Genomic DNA, 23,612 nt, shown 5'->3' on the forward strand with positions numbered 1-23,612 from the left:
GTCAACATCATACCATCTGAAGAGCTGAAAGTTCTTCTGTTAGTCGAGAAATCTGCACATTATATTGCTTCTTTGCGGAGTCTACCTGTGATCAAAACCAAAGTAAAACTGAAAAATTAATCCCGTGAACTATTTCTCCATCCTGTTTATATATATATATAAAAGGTGTGTATGTGGTACATGTATATAAAAATGAAAATATCTGGGACTGCAATAACTGGCAAAATCTTACTACATAGAAGTTAGAAGAAAGTTTATTATCAATCCATACTACTTTAACTGAGGGTGTTTTGAAAAAAAAAAAAAAAAGGCAAAAAGGAAGACATCAGGCCTTAGAAAAAGAACAGTAAGGCTGTCAGAAAAGCTGCTGTCCATTAGGTGCAAGTTATTTGCAATCTGTGTAACAGAGATTTTTAGACCACATAATAAAAGCAGTATTTTTTAATACCTGGAGAAACGTGACAACTTATAGTTTAAAATTTTACTTTTTATGCTTTTGACAGATTCACTTTTACAGAGATAATTTCAAAATAAGAAATAGGACATTACAAAATTTCTAAATTCTGATTAGTAAATCATTGTCTCAACTAGAGTGCTTATCCTAGTTGCTCTTTAGCTCTTGTACCTTCTTCAAATCATGTATGACATTTAATATTGCGGTTTTAAGTAATCCACACAATTTTTGTAATTCAGGTAACCACTAAAAAGAAGGCACAAACCATCTTTATCCTCATTTCAAAGGCTCTGAAAATTTAGGCAGTATATTCCTGAAACCTCTCAAAATGAAAGCATCGGAAAGATAAAGAACCCTTTTATCACTATACAGTATATATGCACATTGTGTCATAGTGAAGAAAGTGAAAGGAGGCAAAATCAATTACATCGCTGAAAACTCACAAATGAGATAATTGCTTTACACTGTTGTCCACTTGCAACAAAAGACATTACCAACACATGCCTGTAACAAGCCTTTATTTCCTCTGGAGTTTGCCTTAAAATAAAGCAAGTCTCTCCGACATGCAGATAATTACTGAGAACCTCCAGGTAGATCAGTCTGCATTTTAGCTGCAGATGGGACACAACATGGAGAAAATTAATTTTGTGACTAGTCTTTTATCAGAAGAGCTTCAATTTTTCAGCTGCTCATAACAACAACAAAAGTCATAAAGAGACTGCAAAGTTTTTTAGTAATTTCTCTGCCGAATTCTGATTTTTAAGTGTGCTGTGATATTGAGCCTTTTGATTGTTAGCTGTACTTGGTAGAAGAGTCTCACTTGCCTAAATGGGGAAATATTTTTAAGTACTGAGATGCCAAAAAAATGATAGTGTAACTTTCAACAGGTCCTATCATCTGAACATACCTGATAAACTGCCATCAGCAACTTCCAATACGAGGCCATGTATCATAAATTAAATACCTTGATACCAATACAACACTCAGTCTGTTGACGGGCTACTGAACAGAATCTCTGAAATCAAAACGCCATTCTTTACTTCTGCGCAGTGTAGCCTCTATATCAATGTCTACAAAGACATCAACACTTTCGGTTCTTGAGAGATTTAAAAATATCATTTATTTCAGAAGAATAAATGTCTAGGTAACAAAGCTGAAGAGTACAGTACTGTTTGCTGCCTTACTACCTATATTAACAAAACACTTGTAAGAAAGCTGCTCATGATGACCATACACCATCAATATCTTTTCACACTGAGGAAAACCAAAGAATCCTCCCATTCTTTCTAAACATTGTAACTTACTGCCTTTCTAATTCTTGCAGCAGTATCTTCTGCAAGTTGAGACATTTCATCTCTCATTTTATTGATTTCCTCTTCCTTTTGTTTCTCCCCAAAGAGTGCCTGGAAAAAAATAACAACTTGAAATACTACTGATAATATTTCAGTGGTGACATAGTATCTAGCACTCACAGAAGAAACCACACAAAGTCACTGTTCAAAAAACCTTGTTTCCTTTTTACTGTGGAGCAGCTGACACCAAAACCCAACAAGAAAACAAGAAAAGCGAGAACATTTTGCTCTAAACGCACGCTCTTGTAAATCAGAACCGCACAAAAAGTTACTGTCAGTAGATGCCTTTTTCTATTGGGACTTTCAGGTTTTGGCTGAGCATAGCATTATAGAGAAGAAAGCATAGGAACTCAGACCAAAAGGCAAAGCTACTCTCCTATGTTCTCATCTGGGGCCAGGATCTGTAACAAAAAATGCCAACAATGACATATAAAAGTTCTCTCTTAGGAAACTGAATACATACACATGCTCCTACATACACCTAACCCTTTTTTATGGTTGATACACTAATTTACCCATCTCCCAGAAAATGAAAAGTAAAGGAATAAAAATTTATCAGCAACTACGGAATGTGTATACAATCCCTTTCATGGTGGATAACAATGAATCAAACAGCTCTTTAGCATAAAACAATGGTGAGAATTAAAGAAAAAGGTGTAGCACAGAACCCTTCCTCTGGAGGATGCAAAAAACCTACTGATGTTAAAGTACAATAGGAGATACTGATCTGAAAAGATTACAGAATATAGAATTCTTGATGGGTGAGATGAAAAATCTTAAGTGGCACATAGAGAATATGTAGATGCAGAAAAGGAGAAAGACATAAAAATATCCCTATTGGATGATATAAATTCAGCCTATACAATGTTACTTGCTTCAGGCAGTAACACACCACTTCAGTCATACTCTCTTTTACTGCTCCCATTCAGTTCAACCTTGTATTTTATTTCTCAAACTACTCTCTCAAAATTCTTCTGATGCCTTTTTGTAAGCTTAGCTTTGTGTGCTTTATAACATTAATATAACAGAAGCAGCATTACTATGACAGCCTCTTACTCCCACCCCTCAGTCCCTTACAGAGCAGGGAGAAACCTCTGTGGACGCAGTTTAAGACAGAGAGTTAAGTGATATGTATCTTATCCTGCATTTTTTATCCTGTTCATTAATAAACTGCCCAGTTTAAAAAATTCAGAATGTTTTAGCCTTAGCAGGAAATTAGCAAGCAACTGCAAATTCCAGTTTATCCTTACTACAGCATTAATCTAAACTGTTAGTTGTAACAAGCCACTTATTTAACTAACTGTTCAGTTACTGTCTTAGAGATGCAATTTACATCACAGTAATTTTTACTGGGCCACTTCTTTCTCACAGCTTCACATGAGTTCATAGCAAGTGGCATCAGATGACCTGCTGAATTACTTTTGGATGAAAAATGGTGTTGTAACCCTGCTCTGATGTACTAATACCAAGCAGACTGGAAATACGATTTATACTCCTTACCAGTAATTTTCAAATGAAAGCGTGTTTTCTGTTTTTTTAACTCTGAAAAAAATGATTCTATTTTTATCTTTCATTCTTCATATTCCTCCCACTATCGGTCTGCAGGGGAATGCTGTTAAGGATGAAAATAGCTTACTAAGAAAAAGGAACTGACAAGTCCGAAGGTGGCCATCAAGAGCTGGAAGATGTAAAACTTCATTTTTCACCCGTTTTTGAACAACAGCCTAACAGGTAAAGTGAATTGTAGAAGATCAGTTCATAAAGCAAATGAGATGCAGAAAGTTATGAGGAAATTATGAAAAGATGCCACCACAGAGTTTCCTAAATGCCTACAAATTTATGGGAAGAAAGACTGTAAGATGATAATCCTCTTCTGTATAACGAGAAGAATCACAGAAGTTTACTTGCAGTAATAACCAGAACCCTAAACTTTGTCAATATTTTAATCTATTCTCAAAGCAAGCCAGAAGGTAGCAGGTTCTACTTAAAGAAGTTAGTTCCCTTTTGTGTCATAAAAAATAAGGCAGGTCTGCCTCCTTTGGCAGAGAACTGAAATCAGGAAGAGCAACGCGAACTTTAATATTCCAAAAGTTAAAAGTAAAAAGCTAGTTTAGATACTCAGGAAGCTCCTCCAGTTTGAAAAGCGACTTCGGACTAAAAGGGAGTGTTTATCTCCTTAACTGCTCAACAGTTCAACATGTTAGCCCAAATAGAATCAATTCTAAGATTCTCCATTTATTCCCAGAGACATTAACTAAAATGGATTTCAATTACTGATGGCCACAGTCCTCAGACGTGCATTAGAGCTCTGTCTTGCCAGCAAACACAATTCATTAGATTTCCAAAGTCTGACTCAAACTGAAGCTTAGCTTTAAAACACAAAGAGCCCATATTAGACAGAAGTTTACCAAGCCCTGTATCCCATCTCCTAAAGGGACAAACAGCAGATACTTCAGGAAAGTTAAAAATGGGGAACAACAGTGTGACTATTTGTTTTGATCAATAGACACATCAAGACTTGCTGGATTAGACCCTGTTCTTTAGGAAGTTTTAGTGGATTGTCCTGTCGTGAATTTAACTGTTTTCATATCTATATTTTTGGCATACACAGCACCCTATGACAGTTTAATCACATATTGTATACAAAAATTTGTTTTAAGACCACTCCACACGTCTAGTTTTCTTTGTCGACTCCTTCTGCACTTTCCTAATTCTCCTATGTCTTGCCTGAAATAGGCTGGTCAAAACTGCACACGAAGGTGCATTATGTTTAAAGGCATCTTTATTTTGAACTCTGATTCTGAACTTTCTATTCATTGTATTGAGTACCAGTGAGGATTGTGAGAATGTATTCTTAAGAGACATCCACACCATCTCCTAAAACATATTTTGACTGGTAAGACTGAATTCATCATGGCACATTTGAGTTTCTTCTTCCATTTTATAATAAACACCTTTGTACTTTTTTTCCTGACTGCAGGCTTCATCCACTCATTACTCAGTCACTTTTCCAGATTTCTTCTGACTAATTAAGATCTGAACACAGAACTCACTCTCTCAGTGACCTATGTTCATCATATGACAAAAAAACACACCTTTAGTCTTAGCTCTTCTTTCCTAACCATTAAAGAGTTATAAATTCATAACAGGACCTTCCTTTTTATTCTGACAGCACAATTTGTTTATAAGTATTCAATAAGAAACCCTGTCAGAAATTTTTGAAAATTCATGTTCAGGTACAGTATTATCACTTAGATCACCTTTATCGAGGCACTCAACATACTCTTTGAAATGTATATTGTATGACAGGTCTAAGTAATGTACAGTTATATCACAGTTTGCTGTCTTACACATTACTAATTTTAGTACAACAGACATAAAAGAAGCTTGGTTCTGTATGCATGTATGCCTGTAAGAATACATAATCAGGCACTCCATAACCGTAAGTGATAAAAAGTATTCTAATATCTAAGAAACGTCCTCATCCAGTGCCTTACCTGACTTTTTTGTAGATTAGCTTCTTCTAAGAGCTGTATGCAATCTTGGACTTTTGCAACAGCATCATACTTCTCCCTTTCTAGATTAGCATACTTTGTCTGAAGCTCTCTGATTTGTTTCTCCAGGGCTGTTCTTTCTGTTCTCAGATGTTCAGCATCTTGGACTGTGACACATAATCTACAAGACAGTAATAATTTTATGCATTTAACAATGAGATGCTTAACTAAGACACTAATTCTTCCAAATAGAAAGTATTTATTCATAAGTCGCCAAAACTGCATTTCTGGTTTTGTGCTTGGTTTTGGACAGTGTCTTTCAGTTTAATATTTATCTGAGCCCTAGAAAGAAACGGAATTAAAGGAGTTAACTCGGATATCTAATCTCAGAAGATCCCTAGAAGAATGTTGCTATCCTGGGATACATCACTGAAAATGTTCTATATTAAAACAGAATAGAACAGCCCCAGAAGGAATAAAGTTTTCCTCTGTGGAGGAAATGGAATAATTGGATGTGGGCAATGAAGTTGCAGCTATACCATTAGAACAAGAAAACCACTGGTAATTTTACAACAGCTCAGAAATTCTTATTGTTTAATTATGATTGTCAGTATTGGCAGGCACGAGAAAGGGCAAGACAGTCTCAGAGGTATCCTCAAAAACATCTCAGAAAGCTCCACAAGTGCTGCTGGTTCAATAACGTGCATGGTTCTAAATATCCATAGTGAGCACTTCGGCAACACGTGGGCTGCCTTTTCAAGCAGCCATGCTTTTTTACTGTCTAACATGTTTGTAATAAAACACAGAAAGACAACCACTCTATTTTTGTAGAGCCAAAGCACAATTTTTGTAGAACCAAAAACTTATGAAAATAATAAAACTAGCTAATTCCTTAAGACATTCTAAAATAAACTGAAGAGCCTCCACAGTGCTTAGGCCAGTGACGTCCATTAAGTGGAGGTAGCCACACAAGTCTGTGCAACTCCTTGAGGCAGTACTTGACCACACAGTCACAAGGTTGGTTATTTAGTTTCTAGCGTTATTGAAGAGTCTGCTAATCACACTCACAAGGCTGCAACCAAGAAGGCAAGATGAACAGTCACACAATTATTTCAATAAGAAATTTACGCATTCTTAGCTATCAGGTCATTTGACTAATGTTAATAATTCAACAACTGTTGGTGTCACTTGAATCAAAATCACTGTGCTCAGCTAAGTGTGATATCCTTGGAAAGCGAAAGGGGGGAGGGGGAAATTCCACAAAAGAACCTGATCGAGTCTTAGATCTTCCAGTAGATAGTGCTGGAATTAAAGTTCTACTCCTTAGCGGGTATTCAAACTACTTTTATAACTAGCATTTATTGTTAAGAAATATGCTTTAACAGTTTTATTATCTAGTCAATTTAGTACAAAGGTTGCTGAACTAAGACCTGAAACCAAATCTTGTTTAACACGGAAAGAAGTATCTGTATTCACCTCAAAACCAGCTAGTTTATATAAACATTTTCAAATTTCAGTGTGAATGTTTTTCTTTAGAACTCCACCTAAAGCTAACAAGAATGGAATAACTAGAGTTTATGCATTAGAATGAAAAAATATATGCCTCATTTTTTCTCCATTACAGTCAATTTATCATTTTAAATACAATGAAATCAGAAGCTGTTCTGAAAGGCTGTGGAATAGAATAAATAAGACAGATGGCAGCCAAGCATAAGATATCCATATTTTGAGAAACCAGAACTTCTCAGACACACCAAACCAAGAGGCTGAAAAAAAAGGTAATATTTTATTTCACTTGAAACCAATGAGCTATCTTTACCTTGTTTCTAATTGTTTTATACTAGATTGCATTTGCTGCAAGCGTTTGTCAGATGCTGTTTCTCTTTGCTGGGCAGATACCACGTCTTCTTCCTAGAAAGAATATACATATTATCCAGACATCATCTGAGCTTCCCTGAACAAAATAAAAATATACTAACATAAAACAAGTTAAAGAACAAGTTGTAATTAATTTAACGTCAGCATTCAGGTAACTGACTAGTCATTCAATTGCAACAGAAATTCATTCCTGTCTCTAGAATACCTTTCTCTCCAATTGGCCTTGAAGCTTCTCCGTCAATTTGGTCATTTCATCAACCTTAGCATTTGCTGTCCGCCCATCTATTTTGGCTTGCCTGTATAAAGAAAACAGTCTATGAATTACATTTCAACTATTATAGGGGAAAAAAAATGACTCCACTACAACTTTGTTGAAATAGCTGTGAAGGGCAGTCAGATTTCATAATACTGTTCTCCTACTGGGCAGGAAAGGTTTCCCCCTTCTTCTCCTTCTTACTATGTGGCACAGTGACATTGGAATACCAAATTCATTAAACAATTGTCCTGTGGAAATTACTTCTTACAGATAGCCTAACAAGAAGGTGTATGTGTTGTTTAAATATCTGGGAGGACTAGGCAATAAAAAACTTTAAGTGATTCAATAACTTAAATATAATTGGCCACAGATACTTAATAGAGAACTCTTTTTCAGAATTAGATTTCAGTTTTTAAAGCAATTTGATTAGGTATTAAAAAAAATCATTAACCACTTGTGAAGAGTTTAAGTAACATGCTTTGTAATCTGAAGAGATTTGGTGAGCTGAAACAGAAAAGGGAAAAAAAAAGAAAACAAAACAGTACTAGTTAATGAATCAGGCTTCCTCCGCCGTAGAAAATTGAAATGAGCAACACTCCTACTCCTCTCATTTGGGAACAGGAAGACAGAGAGAGTCCACTTGGGGTGTAACCCAGTTATTCAGGCTGCATATTAAAAGGCTAAATTTAAAGGCCAATGATTGAATGTATGATAAAGTTAAAAAAAAGCAAACATATTAGATAAGCTAATGCAAACTGGAGCATTAATAGCCATGAAAGAAGCTAGAAAATATTTAATACTGTCAAGAATCAACTTCAAGCAAAAATTCCTCATAGAAATAATAATCTTGATTCACGGCAAAAATGATGATCCCAGCAATTCTACAGCAAATACTTAATTTCAGCTTAATTAATTGGAAAAGCTAATTTTGTTATAATTTCTTTAATAAAGCAAAAGCAAAGATAAAAACATTATTCCCAGAAACATGGTTCTCATTGCAGGTCCAAAACTTTGATCTTACTCCATGAGTCACACACCTTTCTCCTCAAAAGTACTGTTTGGATTATGAGGACATTAAGTTGCTTCCCCAAAAATATTTAAAATGTGCTGTAAACCAAATCAAAACAAAAACTCAAACCCCAGCATAAGAAAGGAAAAATAAGAAAAATATAAAGAGGTTATAAAACTCAGAACAGCTTAAGTATTAAAAATGCATTTTAATGACCAAAGTCAGATTCAGAACAAATTCAGAGGTGTATGTTTAACAGGCAACAAATTGATTCTAAAGATGCAGCTTTTATTCCTCACTATGCAATATATCTTTAATGTAATCTTGGCAAGTTACCTCTGTTTAAAAGCTTTAAGATTCTGAACTGCAGCTACCTGCCCTAGCAATCCCAAGCTCCTGTCCTAGCAATGCCAACAGAGCTTCAAAACACTAAAGCACTAATACGTGTTTTAATAAAAATTCTAGTGTACAAATAAGTGAAACCTGCTCAAACCTCAATTCTCTACAGAAATACATCCAGTATTACACTGTCTCTATGCATGGCAGATTATAACCCTTTAATAGCTAAGGTAGTAGTACATAAATATTATGTAAATAGTACGGTGTAACTGTACATTTTATATTGAGTTTATATTAGCACTGATGAGAAGCAATGACTCCGTTATCAAATACTCCTTAGACAGTTTTTGCCCAAATTTCAATATTTAGTTTTGGGAAAGGTCAGCTTCTAAGCTAATGAATAAAATTTAATATCATCCTGAAAATAACTTCCAGCAGCACTCTTAAATTTTGTCATCTTTGTCCCACAGTACTTGCTAAAACTTAATCTCACAGTCTTCCTTTAGGCATACATACTGGAGACATAGGATCACAACACATCAGGAGCGTGTTTAAAGCATTTTATGGCTACACGTGACAGATTGTACACTTTGCCATAATCTTAAAATACTTAAAATTTATTAACATACATTTATAAGATTAGGAGTATCAAAAACTCCAAAATTACACTTAATCTAGGCCAATCTAGGCTAAATCAAACCTAAATTCTCTCACATGTAAGTTGTTTTTTTTTTTTTTTTTAAACCTACTTTTCCACTCCAGACTTGTTACTCTATCACCATAAATCAATGTAAATCTATTAAAAACATCCAAAGGATTAGAATTGTCTGCAATATATGCTATATAATCCATCCAAACTACATCTATGTAACTTCATGTTAGAGAAACAACTGGTGAAAATATTCAGACTTTCTGAGAATCACTGCACACTTAATTTGGAGCTATGTAGAGCTGTGGTCATTAGCTTTGCGAGTATAACATAATGCTGTTTTTAGGGTTGCAAGAACTTTTAGCTGATCTGAGAGGAATTTGAGTGTAATCAGTGCCTGTAATTAGAGACACAAAATTCCTCTGAGAGCTTCTTTGCCCAAAACCGAGAACGCTATGGGGAAAGTAACAATGACAAAGGGTGCTCATCATGATTAAACAGTTACAAAGAGATGACAGCTTGAAAGGAAACATGAAAATTTGTTATTATGGGTGCAAGACCTTACCATGACAGCCCAGCAGCGAAGCTGTGTTTGACCCTGCCAGGGGTTGCCTCATGGCCATAGTCACCTTTTCCCAGGTCTGAGAGCAGCCGCCCCACCAGCCCCCAGGAGGAGCCTGCAGCCAGACTGACAGCCCAGGGTGAAATAACAGGGACCAAGGTATCAGAAGCACGCAAGGGGTGCTTTCTCAGCGGGGCACAGCTAGCAGACTTCAGGGAGCAGCGCAAGTACACATAACATTGCAGCACCGACACCTCCTGCAGGGGGGGTGTGCAGATGGATAACATACACTCCCCAAAAAGGGAGTATCTGCGCACATACATTTAATCCATGCTTCCCATCAGAGAGTGTGTGACCTATACAAGCACAAGCAAGAAAGACTGTGCGAGATCAGTACTTCATGGGATCAATTACAGAAGGCTGTTTATAGATTTGTATTTGTTTATTAACATAGTGGAAGTGCCTAGTATCATACTCTACCTGTTACGTTGTTACTATCGATCATTACAGTATAGGGCACTGATTGTCTATTTATTGATTAATGGCATGCAGTGAACTCCTTTGAGTGACTTAAGCCACATGTGTTGGGCTGTCTTGCCCACCTAGAACATATTAAATCAGAAATCTAGTGTTCCGAAATGAGAAGGAAGATGATTACTCCAGCCCTGGGGATACTCAGATAGAAGTCTAAATTCACTCACAATTTCATTATTCATAAACCAGCACCTAATCAAAAATATGCATATATATTTGGGCATGTGTGAGTAAGAGTTCAGAGCAAGATGATCCACTATCTTTCAGTCAGTCCCAGGGACTTCTACCTTTTAGTATGCCTTCTTCTTGAAGCAGTAGTTTAAAGGAGAAAACATGCGCTTCCCTTCTACTATCCACGCTCATTGCCATATAGATAGTTATACAGACCCTTGTACGTATGCTGGGCTATGCATCAAAAGAGTTTGGCTATATTGGTCGTCACACCATATTCTAAATTATTTGACCAAAGCAGTATCATTAAAGAATTTTATATAACTCCAAGGATGAAACCGAAAAAGGAGTTTCCTTCAAAAAAATGAAATAAAGATGAGACCAAATGAAATCATGACATCCATGATTTTGACAAAACCAAAAGGAAATCATGACAAAAGGAAATTCTGACAAAAACACTCTACTGTCTGCTCAACCACAACCAGAATGATTTTAAGTTTGGGTGTTTGATTTTTGTTTGATTTTTTTTTTGGTTGGTTTTTTTTTTTTTTTTTTTGAATCAAAACCACTGACTGCAGTAATAAACTGAATGTTGATAGCATTTATTGAATGTCTAAAATAGATTCAGTTAATGCTAGTTGCTTTCATACCCACTTATTACATGAGTCAATGTGAGTATGTCAATGCAGGATTTACAGATGGATGAGATACCAAAAGAGTAATTCAATACTAATATCCTCTGCAAAGAAAGAAATTGCAAAAAACTAGGGGTATGAAGATGTTGTTCTTTCCTTTTTAAGAATTAAATAGTAGCATGCACAAGCAAATTGCATGTGATGACCGACTTCAGAAATACTTTATTTTAGCAAATACCCTGAAGACCACCTTAGTCTTTGATTGCTTATCACAACATTTTCCTTTTCCAAAACACAGTTTTTGAAAATAGTTTTTCCATGGGAAAATCTTGGCTAATAAAAGTGAGAGGTGCTAACAAGTACCTCAAAAACACACCTTCAGTGATTGAGGTAACTTGGTATTTGTACAATAAACTTAGGACCAGAACTTACTTACAAAGGAAACAAATATAAACATTGTTTAAAACAAACAGAATTCTTCTAGTAAGTAAACCATAACATATCAAAGCAGAGGGTGAAAGCTTAATACTAAAAGCAGCTAAGTTTTATTGCTTTAACAGCAAGAAAGTTTGGATACAACCAACTTTGAAAAAAAAGACCAATTTTAATTGGTTAATAAATATTCAATAATGACCAATACTTAATAACTAATGAATCTGTGCATACACTCTAAATCTGTATCTTCTGCTGTGGGCATTGTGACACAGTAACTTTAATATCTATGAATAGTACAACTAGATTCATTACACAGATGCGGAAATTTGTGTAACATGCAATCTTTACAGCACTCAGCATTACAACAGATACCAGTTGCTCTTCGTGTAATATTTTGTATGGGTTTGGAAGAAAGTGGACGGAAGGCCTAATGCAGACATTCTTGAAGGGATAAAATCAGTATCAGCACATCTTCAGCCAACCTCAGTTTCTAAGTATCAGCATTACCTGCAAAAGCTGCATACAAACTTGAGTGCGTGAACACATGTGCGTTCACAAACATACACAGCCATATTTAACTGTTTACATCAAAATGGATTGTTTTTTTTCCCACCGTTTTGGGGGTAACGTTCTCTAAAATCAAAAGATAAAATTAACTAAAACATCACAGCAGTCCAACCATACTAAATATTTTAATCACAGTATCAAAGGAAATGACAATCACTAGAATCAAAGAACATTTAATAATTAACCCAAATTTTAAGTGCATTATAAATTTTAAGCTTACAAACTTAAAAGTTTATTTTAAAAAGCTTATTTAAAGCTTTAGGCAATACTATAGAAAAAATACCACGGGTTGATAATGAATCCATTTCCTTGTTATTGTCAGTCTGCAAATCCACTGTTTACTGAAATTAAATTTTAGTTTGACCTCAACCATCACTAATTAGAAGAGTTAACAGATACAGTTAACTGGCATTGAACAGACTTTGGCTGTAAATACAAATAATCGTGAAACTGTGTTGCAGGTATTTTTCTCATTTTCCTTGATATACTTCAGGAATCTAATTAACACTTCTCTTACCTCTAAGTTCCAAAGAGCCTATGGTTTAGAGCTTTTTATTGAGAAACAGTGAATGAAAGTTTTATCAAGAACATTGAAAATACTTTGAATATTCAAATTTCAGAACTGTAACAAGTAACTATGTAACTAGATTTTGAGCAAATTGTATTCTAATGCAAACCAATCTTCAGAGTCAATTTTGTTGTGATATTGACACTTTATTCCTTTTCAATCCAAGGTCAAACATTGACTATTTCAGGAAACAGCTGAAGCAAGCAACACTAACTGGAAACATGCTACCCTAACACTAACGATGCACACATTTCTAACAAACTTAAGAGGCATTAACTGAAACCATTGTAACTATCACTATCAAGTCAGTTTGCAGTACAAACAAGGCCCACGATACAGCAGCAGGTTAGAAAAAGGTACAGAAAAGATATTTAATATTTTTTTAATTGCCTGGTTTATACCTCAGTTGTTTTCGTAGCTGCTCCAGTTCCACATTCTGTTCCGTTACAGTTTTCAGAAACTGTTGATTGCTCTGCAAAATAAGGAGATACTTATAACATGTTCCTTATTGTATTGAAAATGTTATATATTCAGAATTGTTATAGGGCATTTCTACAGAATATAATACCATAGAAATAGTCAATAAGGCCTAACACTGTGGCTGGTCTCCCAGTGCCAAGGTTTAGGTAGAGTATTTTAGAAAGGCAAATGCAGAGGATTAGTCCTCTCCTTCTTTCCCCATATTTTGGTAGTGTAAGAACTTGCTAAGATGAGAATTGTAATAGCTCAGACCGACCACCTGCATTCCCATCAAGTTTAGGTTTCTAGAATGCCTTGTCACAATGAGTACCACAGTAGACCACATATTGCTGGAAAGACTTCCTTTGTTTTAGGGACAAGAAACAATGAACAACCGCTCCTCCTCCATTTTTTTCTATGCCAGCCACAGTGCTGGAGGTGTCATTCTCCTTCAACTGCCTTCTCATTTGAAAATCATTTCGTGTTTTTGTCACCCTAGTAGCTTTTCTAGATCTTACGTATACCTTGCATCGAGATATTAGCGATGACCACAACTGCAGGCAGCATTCAAGATGCTACTGTACTGTGGGCTTAGGCACAACATATTCCTTCTCCCCCCTCTGCTAATAATTGTGAACATTATTCTTCCTTTTCTGACTGTCGCTAAGAATTGTTTTCAGGCACTTCCTACTTCTAAAATACGTATTCTGAGTGGTTATAGTTAATTTCAAGACCATCAGAGTACCCAAAGTGAGAGCTCCCTCTTGCCCACATGGATTATTTTGCTTTTATTACTACCAATGAAACATCAGATAAAATTAACTCAACATCATGAGATCTTTCTGCAAATTTCTGCAGTTTACTTCAGTTTTCACTGCTCTAAATAGTTTAACATCAGTAGTGAATGCTGTTGCCTCAATACTGAATCTCATTTCCTGAACATTTATAAATATGCTGAACAACTCCAACCTGAGCACATCTAGGAAACACAGCTGTTTTACCACAATAAAAAACCTGGCTAATTACTCTGTCTCTTCACTTCCTATTGTTCAGTTTGTTAGTTCAAGAAAGGGCATGTTTATTTATCCCATGACATCTTTATGCCCTTGGAAACAGACTTTGCCAAATGTTTTTTGGATAACACAAACAAATGGATTACCATTATCTTAACATCGTCTGTTTCATCTCTTTCAAAGTGTTCACGTATTTCACTCTCTCCTCTCTACATCATCTCTTTCCAATTTTATGATTTTAAGCATTCAGTGATTCTGGGATTTTTGAGGTACCTACTCCCGATTTGCTTGTAACAGCAGATCAAACAGTCTGTAAATTCCAAGTCCTCAGCAAAACTGCTTTAAAAGATTGAGATTGTTTTCAGACAGCAACCCCACAGTAACTCTAAAATATCTATCTTTAGACAACAATTAATTTTGACACAACCACTGACTATATAAGGCAAAAGCTCCTTCTTGAGTGCATTATTTTGCTTTTATTAATATTCATGAAATAGGCTGTAAACAGGACAACTGCTTGCAAGATACAGTTCTGTAGTAACCTGCAATATACTGCTCAACATGGGTAAGAGCCCAGTTGGAGTATTGTACTGTTTCCAGCACCACAGTTCAAGAACAATGACATAACTGGAAATAATTTAAAAGGTGAGCAAGAAGAATGATTAGACATCTCAAAAGCATTGTCAAAGAACATTTAAAGACCTGACTTGCTTGAACAGAATAGAAAAAACAGAGAAAATGGAAACGATGGCAATATAAAAGTTTTCAGTAACAAAGGCACCGTGTAGTAATCTTTCCTTCACACCTACAATATCTCACATCAAAGGAACAGGCATATATTTTAACAAGAGGTCAGATGTGAAGAAAAAAAGGTGCGATAAAATGATAAAGACAGAAGAGAGTAGACTGCCTAGAGCAGGTTAGGAGTCTTTTTGCACTGCCAGTATCCAAGAGAAACATTAATCTAAAATCACACAGGAATCATGTCTTTCAGAGAAGAAGCTGCTCAGCCACATACTTCACAAAGTCTTTCACCTTAATGTGTCTACCATATTAAAATTGTTTGTCAATCCTGGAAGTCCTAGGCTAAAGCTTAGAGACTAAGAAGTCTCACAGTACAAGGATATGGATGAAGCACTAGAAGATTATTAGAGCTCAGAAAAATCCCTGAAAAGGTCAACGAAAGACACTGAAGCCAACAGTGCCAAACTAGGAATTGATAAACATGTGGCAGAGCTAGCCTATATGATGACTATGAGGTCATCATTTAAATATATTTTTCCTTTGCGAAGATGGTTTTGAATGTGTGACTGAAGTACACTCACCACATACTGAAATTCTGAGTGGAAGCTTACCACTGACTTCTTGAAGAAAGAGCTCACATAATATTAAGAGCTAACCTCTCAGCCACCCTGACCTGGTGTTTGGAGTTCAGGAAAAAAGCCATTGCTAATTGATGTCTGACTGGTTCCTACAGAAGTCTGCAAATCTCAGTGGTACAATTTCTCTTTCATCCAGGTATGTATGAAAGACTTTTTGCTTTTCTTTTATACTTTGAGAATCTAGTAGGAAAAAAAAATACTAGGTCACTGTTCAGAAGGTTTTACTTACCAACTCTATTTTCTCATTGGCTATATGCAGTTGCCGAGTCAACTGTTGAAAGCCAGTCAGTTGATCCTAAAAAGAAAATTCAGAGCTTCTTATAATTGTTATCACAAAGAGCGTACAATTAGAGAGTTTCATAGTCAACTGAATACACATTCTAAAAAAATTTATACACGTTGCAGGAAATTCAATACGCCTTTGTAGATTTTAATTAGATTGCTTTTAGCTGTTGACCTAGGAATCTGGAAAATTAGATTTGCTACTGAAAAATGCATCTGAATTTCACTCAGTTACAAATTGCCTCCTTCCAGAACTCATACACACTCACTATCAAAGTATGAAAGCATACATGAGTAGTGCCTTTAAAGAGCCACACAGACTATGATGCCACTATAAGCATTTTGCTAAGGATGGTAGCAGACGTGTACCCCTTAATTAAAAAATGCCTGTATGGACATGTTTAATTTGCTCTTTGCCATGTAGGATGTGTTGTGTCCATGCAAAAAATTGTTCAATTAAACTCAAGTCCCTGAACATGTCCTAGGAAAACTAGCATAACACAGAAAAATCATCTGCAGCACACCAAACATCTTCAGAGCATAGAGAGGACTCAAGTCCCTGAGCTGGATTGCCTATTAATTGTGCTGTGTTTATCTAACAGTCTCAAGGTCAAATATATGCCAGAAACCTATTGCAACAACTGCCTTATTTACTACATCCAACCCTTAAAACAATACCCTCTCTCATTTCTCATTCAAATCGGTCTTACCTATTTCTATTTACCTCTGATAGCTATTTTCTGCTCCTCCATTAAAAGCAAATCCTAATATACAAAAGTTCATTTAACCAAAAAGCCATTTTTCTGTGGGAGACCAGTAGCATTTAAGAATAAAGAGCAGCTCAACCTCATTCTTGTTACAATGGCATTACAATCTACAAAGAATTTAGTTACCAATGAAAAGCAGAATCTGACAGCCCTAAACCCTCCAACAGCTACCAATGACTCCATATGCTCTACTACATGAATGTTACCAGTAACTGACAATACAACACAAGAAATAATCTAACAGAAGGGACAGCAGCAAAAAGGTGGAACTACATCTAGATAAAGAGTCCTCATAACTATTACTTGAAATAATTATGAAACTTGACAAAGCACAATAGCTGTACAGATATTTTTCCTGTTTTTCAGAAAAGAGCATATTGCTGAGGAGGACTTTACACCACAAGTGAACAAAAATCAGTAAAAAAAATTCTGCTATGTAGGTGAGCTGTAACCGTACCCACAACTCTACTACCTGAAAACAGAAAGGAAATGTCAAAAATTTTGTAGTATCTCTTTACAGACTTAGAAATTTCTGTAGCGAGATACATACAGGCACAAAGTTTCTATTAGTTCTTCACACGCTGAGCATCTTTCTATAGCTCATCAGAGCAAAACAGCTTTTCTGAGCTAAGATTTCTTGAAAGGCTTTCCCTAGAAACAGCAGAAGAGAAACAGGCTGCTAAACAAAAGCTAGCATTAAAAGAATACCAGTGAACTTGATTTTTCACCTGTTTACACATGCTTCTTTACAGAATGACAACAGGAAACGCAGACTACTTTTCCCACTACCCAACTGTTATCTTACAGACAAAATTCAGGATTCAAAGACAGAAGAAAACATGAAAGACTTCCACCTTCGAATTCAGAAATCTTTAGCAGCTTTTTCAGATGTTGAACTCTACTGAAGATTTCCAACCAAGCAATTCAAACACATGACTATTTATATGCACATACATATATATATGCACTAAGACTCAGACTCAGTGCATTCCCCAAGCTCCTCCCCATATTATTTGAAACAAAGAAGTTTTCCAGTCATAACGGTGCATTTAGCTGATGAATCAGTGATCACATCTGACCACTCAACTTTAGATGACTATTATGGAAAATAATTAACAGTACAGGTAGAACCCCCCACTTCAATTTGACTACACACAGACCCAGACTCTTCTCAGTATAGAAAGACATTCCAAAATTAACAAATATATAAGTGAAAATTACTTTCTGCTTTTGCCTTTCAGCCACGTGAATCTGCGTTTCAGTCATGCGTTCCTGGTACTGCTGCTGGAGGCGATCATGCTCCTCTAATACAGTCTGCCAAAGCTCTATTGCTTGTTCTTTTTCCTGTTACAAAACAATGGTTTGTTTAGAATATTCTATTACAGCACATTTGCCTTAATCTATCATTATCTAAAAATAGAAGTCTTGACTTCTGTTTTGAAGAAATGCCATTTTCTGTACTTTTCCTCTGCACACATTAGGACTACACAGACAAAATACCAAATTCAGTTACAGAAAAACAGACGCTTCCACCTTGTCCTGGTTTGAGACCTAAACCATGACACACCTACAAGTGAACTGCAAGTTTTCCAGACTCTTTTTATAAAGCTCAAACTTTTACAGGTATCTACTGTAGGTCTACTGTAGATACAATATTCAAATACCAAAATTCAGCTTTCAATTTAACTTCAACTTAATCATATGCAACAGGATTGATACATCATTGTAGTAAGCGCAACAAAATTTACTTATGTTTTAAATATTATTTTCTATATCCCAAATATATCCTCATGTCACATTACAATGTTTTTGATTAAAATTACAAGCTACTACAAAAACTTGAATTGAACAAAATATTTCAGTAACTTACTGGTCAGGAATTCAACACAAAGATCAAATCAACTAGGTAGAATGACAGGCAAAAATTAATATTAAAAACTTCTTATACGAATCTAGGAAAGAATTTCCTTCAGGTCTTTAAGTTGAAAGTGTAAGTACTTGTTTCTTTAGCTACAGAAAGTCAAGAGGGCCTCAAAATAGTCTCGAGGAACTTTGAACAAATGAATTCTAAACCAAGAAATAAACCAACTTCCCCTAATCTGCCAAGGCACAACAAGAGAAATAAAAATGTACAAATGTTTCATGGCACACACTTGATTCATCAGTTGTAGTTGTTCTTGAAGGTTTCTCACTATGCCTTCATCTGCAGGAATATCAGTTCCCAGAGGCATGAAAGGAAGAGCCTCCAGTTGCTTCTCCAGAGCCTCTTTCAACTCTGCATGCAGCCTGAAATTCAAAGAACTAAGTTCAGCAAGGTACTTCTTTAAGAGGGATGTTGTTGTTATTTTTTTTTTTTAACTGAAGTATACTGTACCTTCAATCTGTACACACTATTTTCTTCTAAGTCATATTTAAATCTGTTATGTTATTTTCTAGAAATGTGATAGTTTGAAATAGTTTAATATCTAGTTCTTTTAGAGATATGGTTAAATCTCCCAAAATGAGTGCTGTAATCTATATTCAGCACTTAAAAACTCTAACATTAAGCTCCCAAGTATGAAATCTTCAACTATTGAGTAGATCCAGGAGATTTTAGGGCCCTAGAAAAAAACCTTTAAGGTTTAGAAATCAAGAAAAACAGCAGTAGTAAAAGGGCAGTGCAATTATTTACCTTTCATTTTCCTTGGTGACTTGTTCAAATTTCAGTCTCATCTTGCTCATTTGTGCCTAACACAAAAACATGCAAGAGTAAGCACTCATTTAAGTGACACAAACTTTGGTAATTCTTTCATCTTTTAATTTTGAGTGATACTGTAAAAGACGGACAATTTCATTCAGCAGAATACAGTAAATGAAAGTCACTTTCTTCTTTAAGAAAAGTCACAGGATGCCACTAAAATTAAAGAGCTAAGTGCTGTTATACCCAAGCATTCAGAAGTTACGAGCATTAAACTTACCTTTTAGAATTCTTACAGCTCTTACAGATTAATTCCTAATTAACTCAAGTTCTTTTAGGGATACGGTGGAGTTACATGAGTCAAATGGACTGTTTTATTAACTAAATAGTGCAACAAACCCATAGTTCTTCTATTGCCTTCTGAAATCAGCCGTGTAACCATGTTGTTAGCAGAGGAGAAAAACTTTAATTAGGGTGTTGTTGAAAAATGAGTTGTTTTTTGCGCCAGGCAAGCTTTTTTTCAGGACAGAAGCACGCACGGTTTTCAATACTGCTCATAGTACCTTAAAAAGAAGCAGGTGTGGTGATTTAATTTTAAGAGATTATATCTCCCTGGTTTATAATTTCTAAACCTTGGCCCAGTAAAACTTATAAAGCAGGTAAGTCTCTGTGAAAGCCAATCTTCATGTATAATAAAGTTACATGGCCTTCAAGCCAAGCTTGAAGACTGTATTTGCAGAATCTTTATGATGGACAGATCAAACAAATTAAGTGCATTAAACTAAAAACAGAGTATAACTTCTGCATGTAGATCACAAGTAAAAATTGCTTTCTGTATGCCACAGTTTTAATTATTAAACATATTTTGCTTTTTGGTGATCATATAAAGCATTAAAAAGTTTCATTTTTCTGTGGTTGAAAGGCAGACAGTCCCTCTCCACCTCAGCCTCTATGATAATAAACATTTAAAGAATTATTTGAATCTGTAGAATTATTAAGAACGAAGAAGGCTTGGTGCACCTGCGCTTCAAGGACTGAGCTGGACTGCACAGCCAAGATCAGACCTGTAAGGAAAGAGGCAAACAGCTGCCTCATCTGAATGTGACCTAGGAAAATACCTGCAACCATATCAGAACATCTAGAGAAATAAGACACACACATTTCATTTCACAACACTACTTCTCACACACAGTAATCCGTGCAATTTGGATAATCTCCCAACCTTTTCATAGGAAGCTCTCCATTCCTCCATTTGAGGCAGACTGCAGTCCAGCAAGTTGGCGAAGCATAGCACAGTCACACTTTCCTTTACTGACAAAAACTAACGGCCTAGATATTAATACTATAAAATACTAAAAATATAATACTATAAAATACTAAGAATATATAGCATGAAATGTCAGGAACATCCATACCTGATAAAGCTGCAGCTGTTCTCTCATTTCTTCCAGGTGTTTATCATACTCCGTGATTAGAGCTGACAAGCTTAAAAAGTTGAAAAACATACTTAGAATAAATTTTGTAAATGCTGAAACATTGTTCTGGTAATTAACTAGTTTTAAAGAATTCTTAATGTAGAGAACAGAACAAAACAGTTACTTTCTCTTTATTTCCAAGCTCAACATTCTCCAGAATCAAATGAACAAATTTAATTACTGCTTTTTAAGTATGATCACTAACAGCAGTTTTCCTGTATAACAGAACTAGAACATGGGACATTATAAACAAGCACTAATATTGCATACATATGATCCCAAATGATTAAAGACTAGACTTTGTTACTCCTTTCACATGCAACCATAAAGTGGTCTATAAGACAATGTAAAATAATGTAGTTCTACTTATACACTTTTTCCTTCCTAACGGTTTTGTAATTGATAGCAATTCTCTGAAAATTCTGTATTAGTCTAGAGTGATAACACCTTAAAAGCCAACAAGAACGGATAGGTCATTTTTAGGAAATGACAATGTTAATTAAACAATTTACTAATAGGCAATTGTTAGGTGAAGATTGTCAAACAAGCATTTTTAAAAACACCCACCTGACCTCAACAGACAGCAGTTAGCTGTGTTACCGAGATAAGTACAATCTTACATGCCCTTTGTTTATTATCTTAAGATTTAGAGAATTCCTTCATTCATCTCTCATCCTTTATTTTACAGATTGTGGAACATTTATTTAATTTAGTGAATAAATAGAGTAGTATCTAAAAACAACTGCTACAGGAACACTTTCCCAGACTCCATTCTCAATTTCTCAGAGCTGTGAACCTAAGACCAGGTTCACCTGTATATTTACACTTTTAAAAAGCACATGACAATTTCTTTTGAATACTTGTAGTATTCCCACTTATCACTTGGAATCAGGTACCTTTGGTCTGTCATCCTGGATCCTGATATGCCGTCACCACCAGGGGCATTCTTCTGCAAAGGTATACTTAATATATTAGTACTTGCACAAAGAATCATAGAATGCATGCAGTTTTAAATTTTTATATGAAACCCAACACTGTTGTTCTGCCTGTACTGTAATCATACACAATATCGCACATGATCAGTTTCAGGTGTATGTTCAAAAAAGTACTGGTCCAATTTGATTTTTTTTTCCTGGAGATGCTCTGATATAAAGCACAATTGCATCTAAGGGGGAATCATCTCACTCGTAAAGGAACAATCTTAAGTTTGTGTACGCGCTAAGTTCATTTCCATGCATCTCAGCATCAGGAAAGTGCCGATGCCCTAGCTTCTGCACAGACTTTCAGACAGGCTTATGGTACCCAGCACAAAAAGTTACCTCAACACGAGACTGATCTCTTAGAAAAGTTTACAAAAGTGAAAAAGTCTACTAAAGTAGAAATCAATTCTGGGAAATGTTCTGCATATGAAAAAATTTTGAAAGCACACCAAAAATACCAGATTTCACTGTTATGACAGTTTTATTCTGCTGTTGCTGCTTGGAAAACCAAGCAACTCCAGAGTTGTGTGACAAATCCAAGTAAGGCCAGGCCACATTGAGTGGGTTGTGCTCCATGTATGCAAAGATGTTTGTCACAAAACCTCATCACAAAAATTCTTACTACTTCCATCCCCAAGTTCACATACCTGCTCAGTGGTAGCTCTCAAAATCTCATCTGTTTCATACTGCCCAAGTGCCATATTTAGCCTCTGATCTGAAAAATACAAAATTTGAAAATCATTGCTACAACATGGGCCATTATCTACATAAACCTGACTGGTAGTCAGAAATGTGTTTAACAGTTTAGTGCTCTGAAGGCACATAATACGCTTCATAAAATTCTTCCATTTAGCACAACTATTTTAATGAAAATAGGACTACAAAGACCACGTAATAATAATGAATTCCATTTCTTTCATATTCCTTCTTCTCTTTTAGAAATTAAAAAAAAAAGAAGTTTCTGCCTAGAAAACCCACAAACGCATATATGTCTTAATGATTCGTGAGGTCTAAGTGCAACAAATCACATTGTGTGTCCAATTCAATTAGCTGGATGTTTGACAATTAACTGTTGTTGGGAACTCAACCCTGCAGCTGTCAATAAACTTTCAACAAACTTAGGTCAAGAGAGCTTCACTGAGAAATGGATCTGAGCACTCAAGTATATCCAGAAGAAAGCCAAACAAGAATGAAGAAATGCAGTCTGTCAGTATCTGCTTTTTCTGAAAGAAGCAAAGCCGAGTGAGTAATGAGATTTCACACTGCTGAGCTGGGAACATCAACTAAGGCATCACTCTTCCTTACTCATCTAACTTTGGCTATTGGGATTTCAGAGACCACTTGTACTAGAAATGAAAGAACCAGCAGAAGGTTGGACGGGAGAAATAATAGCTCTTTCCACTTGTTCATGGGGTGTTCTTTGATCTAACAAAAACATACTATAACCAGCTGGTCAAACGAGGTGGTTATCCTGCTGTATTCAGCACTGGTGCGACCCCATCTCCAGTACTGTGTGTTCTGGGCCCCACAGTTTAAGAAGGATGTGAAAGTCCTCAAAGGCGTCCAGAGGAGGGCAACAAAGCTGGTGAAAGGGCTGGAAGGAATATCATATGAAGAGCGGCTAAGGACCCTGGGTTGGTCTAGTTTGTGAAAAAGGAGGCTGAGGGGCAACCT

At 35.8% G+C, this 23,612-nt stretch overlaps 1 protein-coding gene across 1 annotated transcript in view; it reads right to left on the minus strand.

Moving 5' to 3' along the window:
- SCLT1 (sodium channel and clathrin linker 1) overlaps positions 1-22,645 on the minus strand; it is a 41,840-nt gene extending 19,195 nt beyond the window's left edge. Inside the window, exons 1-13 of the mRNA XM_082482155.1 lie at positions 22,586-22,645; positions 21,855-21,907; positions 20,899-20,968; positions 19,478-19,533; positions 18,960-19,092; positions 18,028-18,150; positions 15,987-16,052; positions 13,305-13,375; positions 7,384-7,474; positions 7,120-7,211; positions 5,304-5,481; positions 1,759-1,857; positions 14-85 (exon numbers count right to left, since the gene is read on the minus strand). Of these exons, the coding sequence (XP_082338281.1) occupies positions 14-85; positions 1,759-1,857; positions 5,304-5,481; positions 7,120-7,211; positions 7,384-7,474; positions 13,305-13,375; positions 15,987-16,052; positions 18,028-18,150; positions 18,960-19,092; positions 19,478-19,533; positions 20,899-20,968; positions 21,855-21,907; positions 22,586-22,639 (1,158 nt within the window). The 5' untranslated portion in view covers positions 22,640-22,645. The remainder of the gene's footprint in view (positions 1-13; positions 86-1,758; positions 1,858-5,303; positions 5,482-7,119; positions 7,212-7,383; positions 7,475-13,304; positions 13,376-15,986; positions 16,053-18,027; positions 18,151-18,959; positions 19,093-19,477; positions 19,534-20,898; positions 20,969-21,854; positions 21,908-22,585) is intronic.
- Positions 22,646-23,612: the final 967 nt, after the last annotated feature.

This window comes from Vanellus vanellus (assembly GCF_965231255.1).
Source record: "Vanellus vanellus genome assembly, chromosome: 4".
Taxonomy (NCBI): Eukaryota; Metazoa; Chordata; class Aves; order Charadriiformes; family Charadriidae; genus Vanellus; species Vanellus vanellus.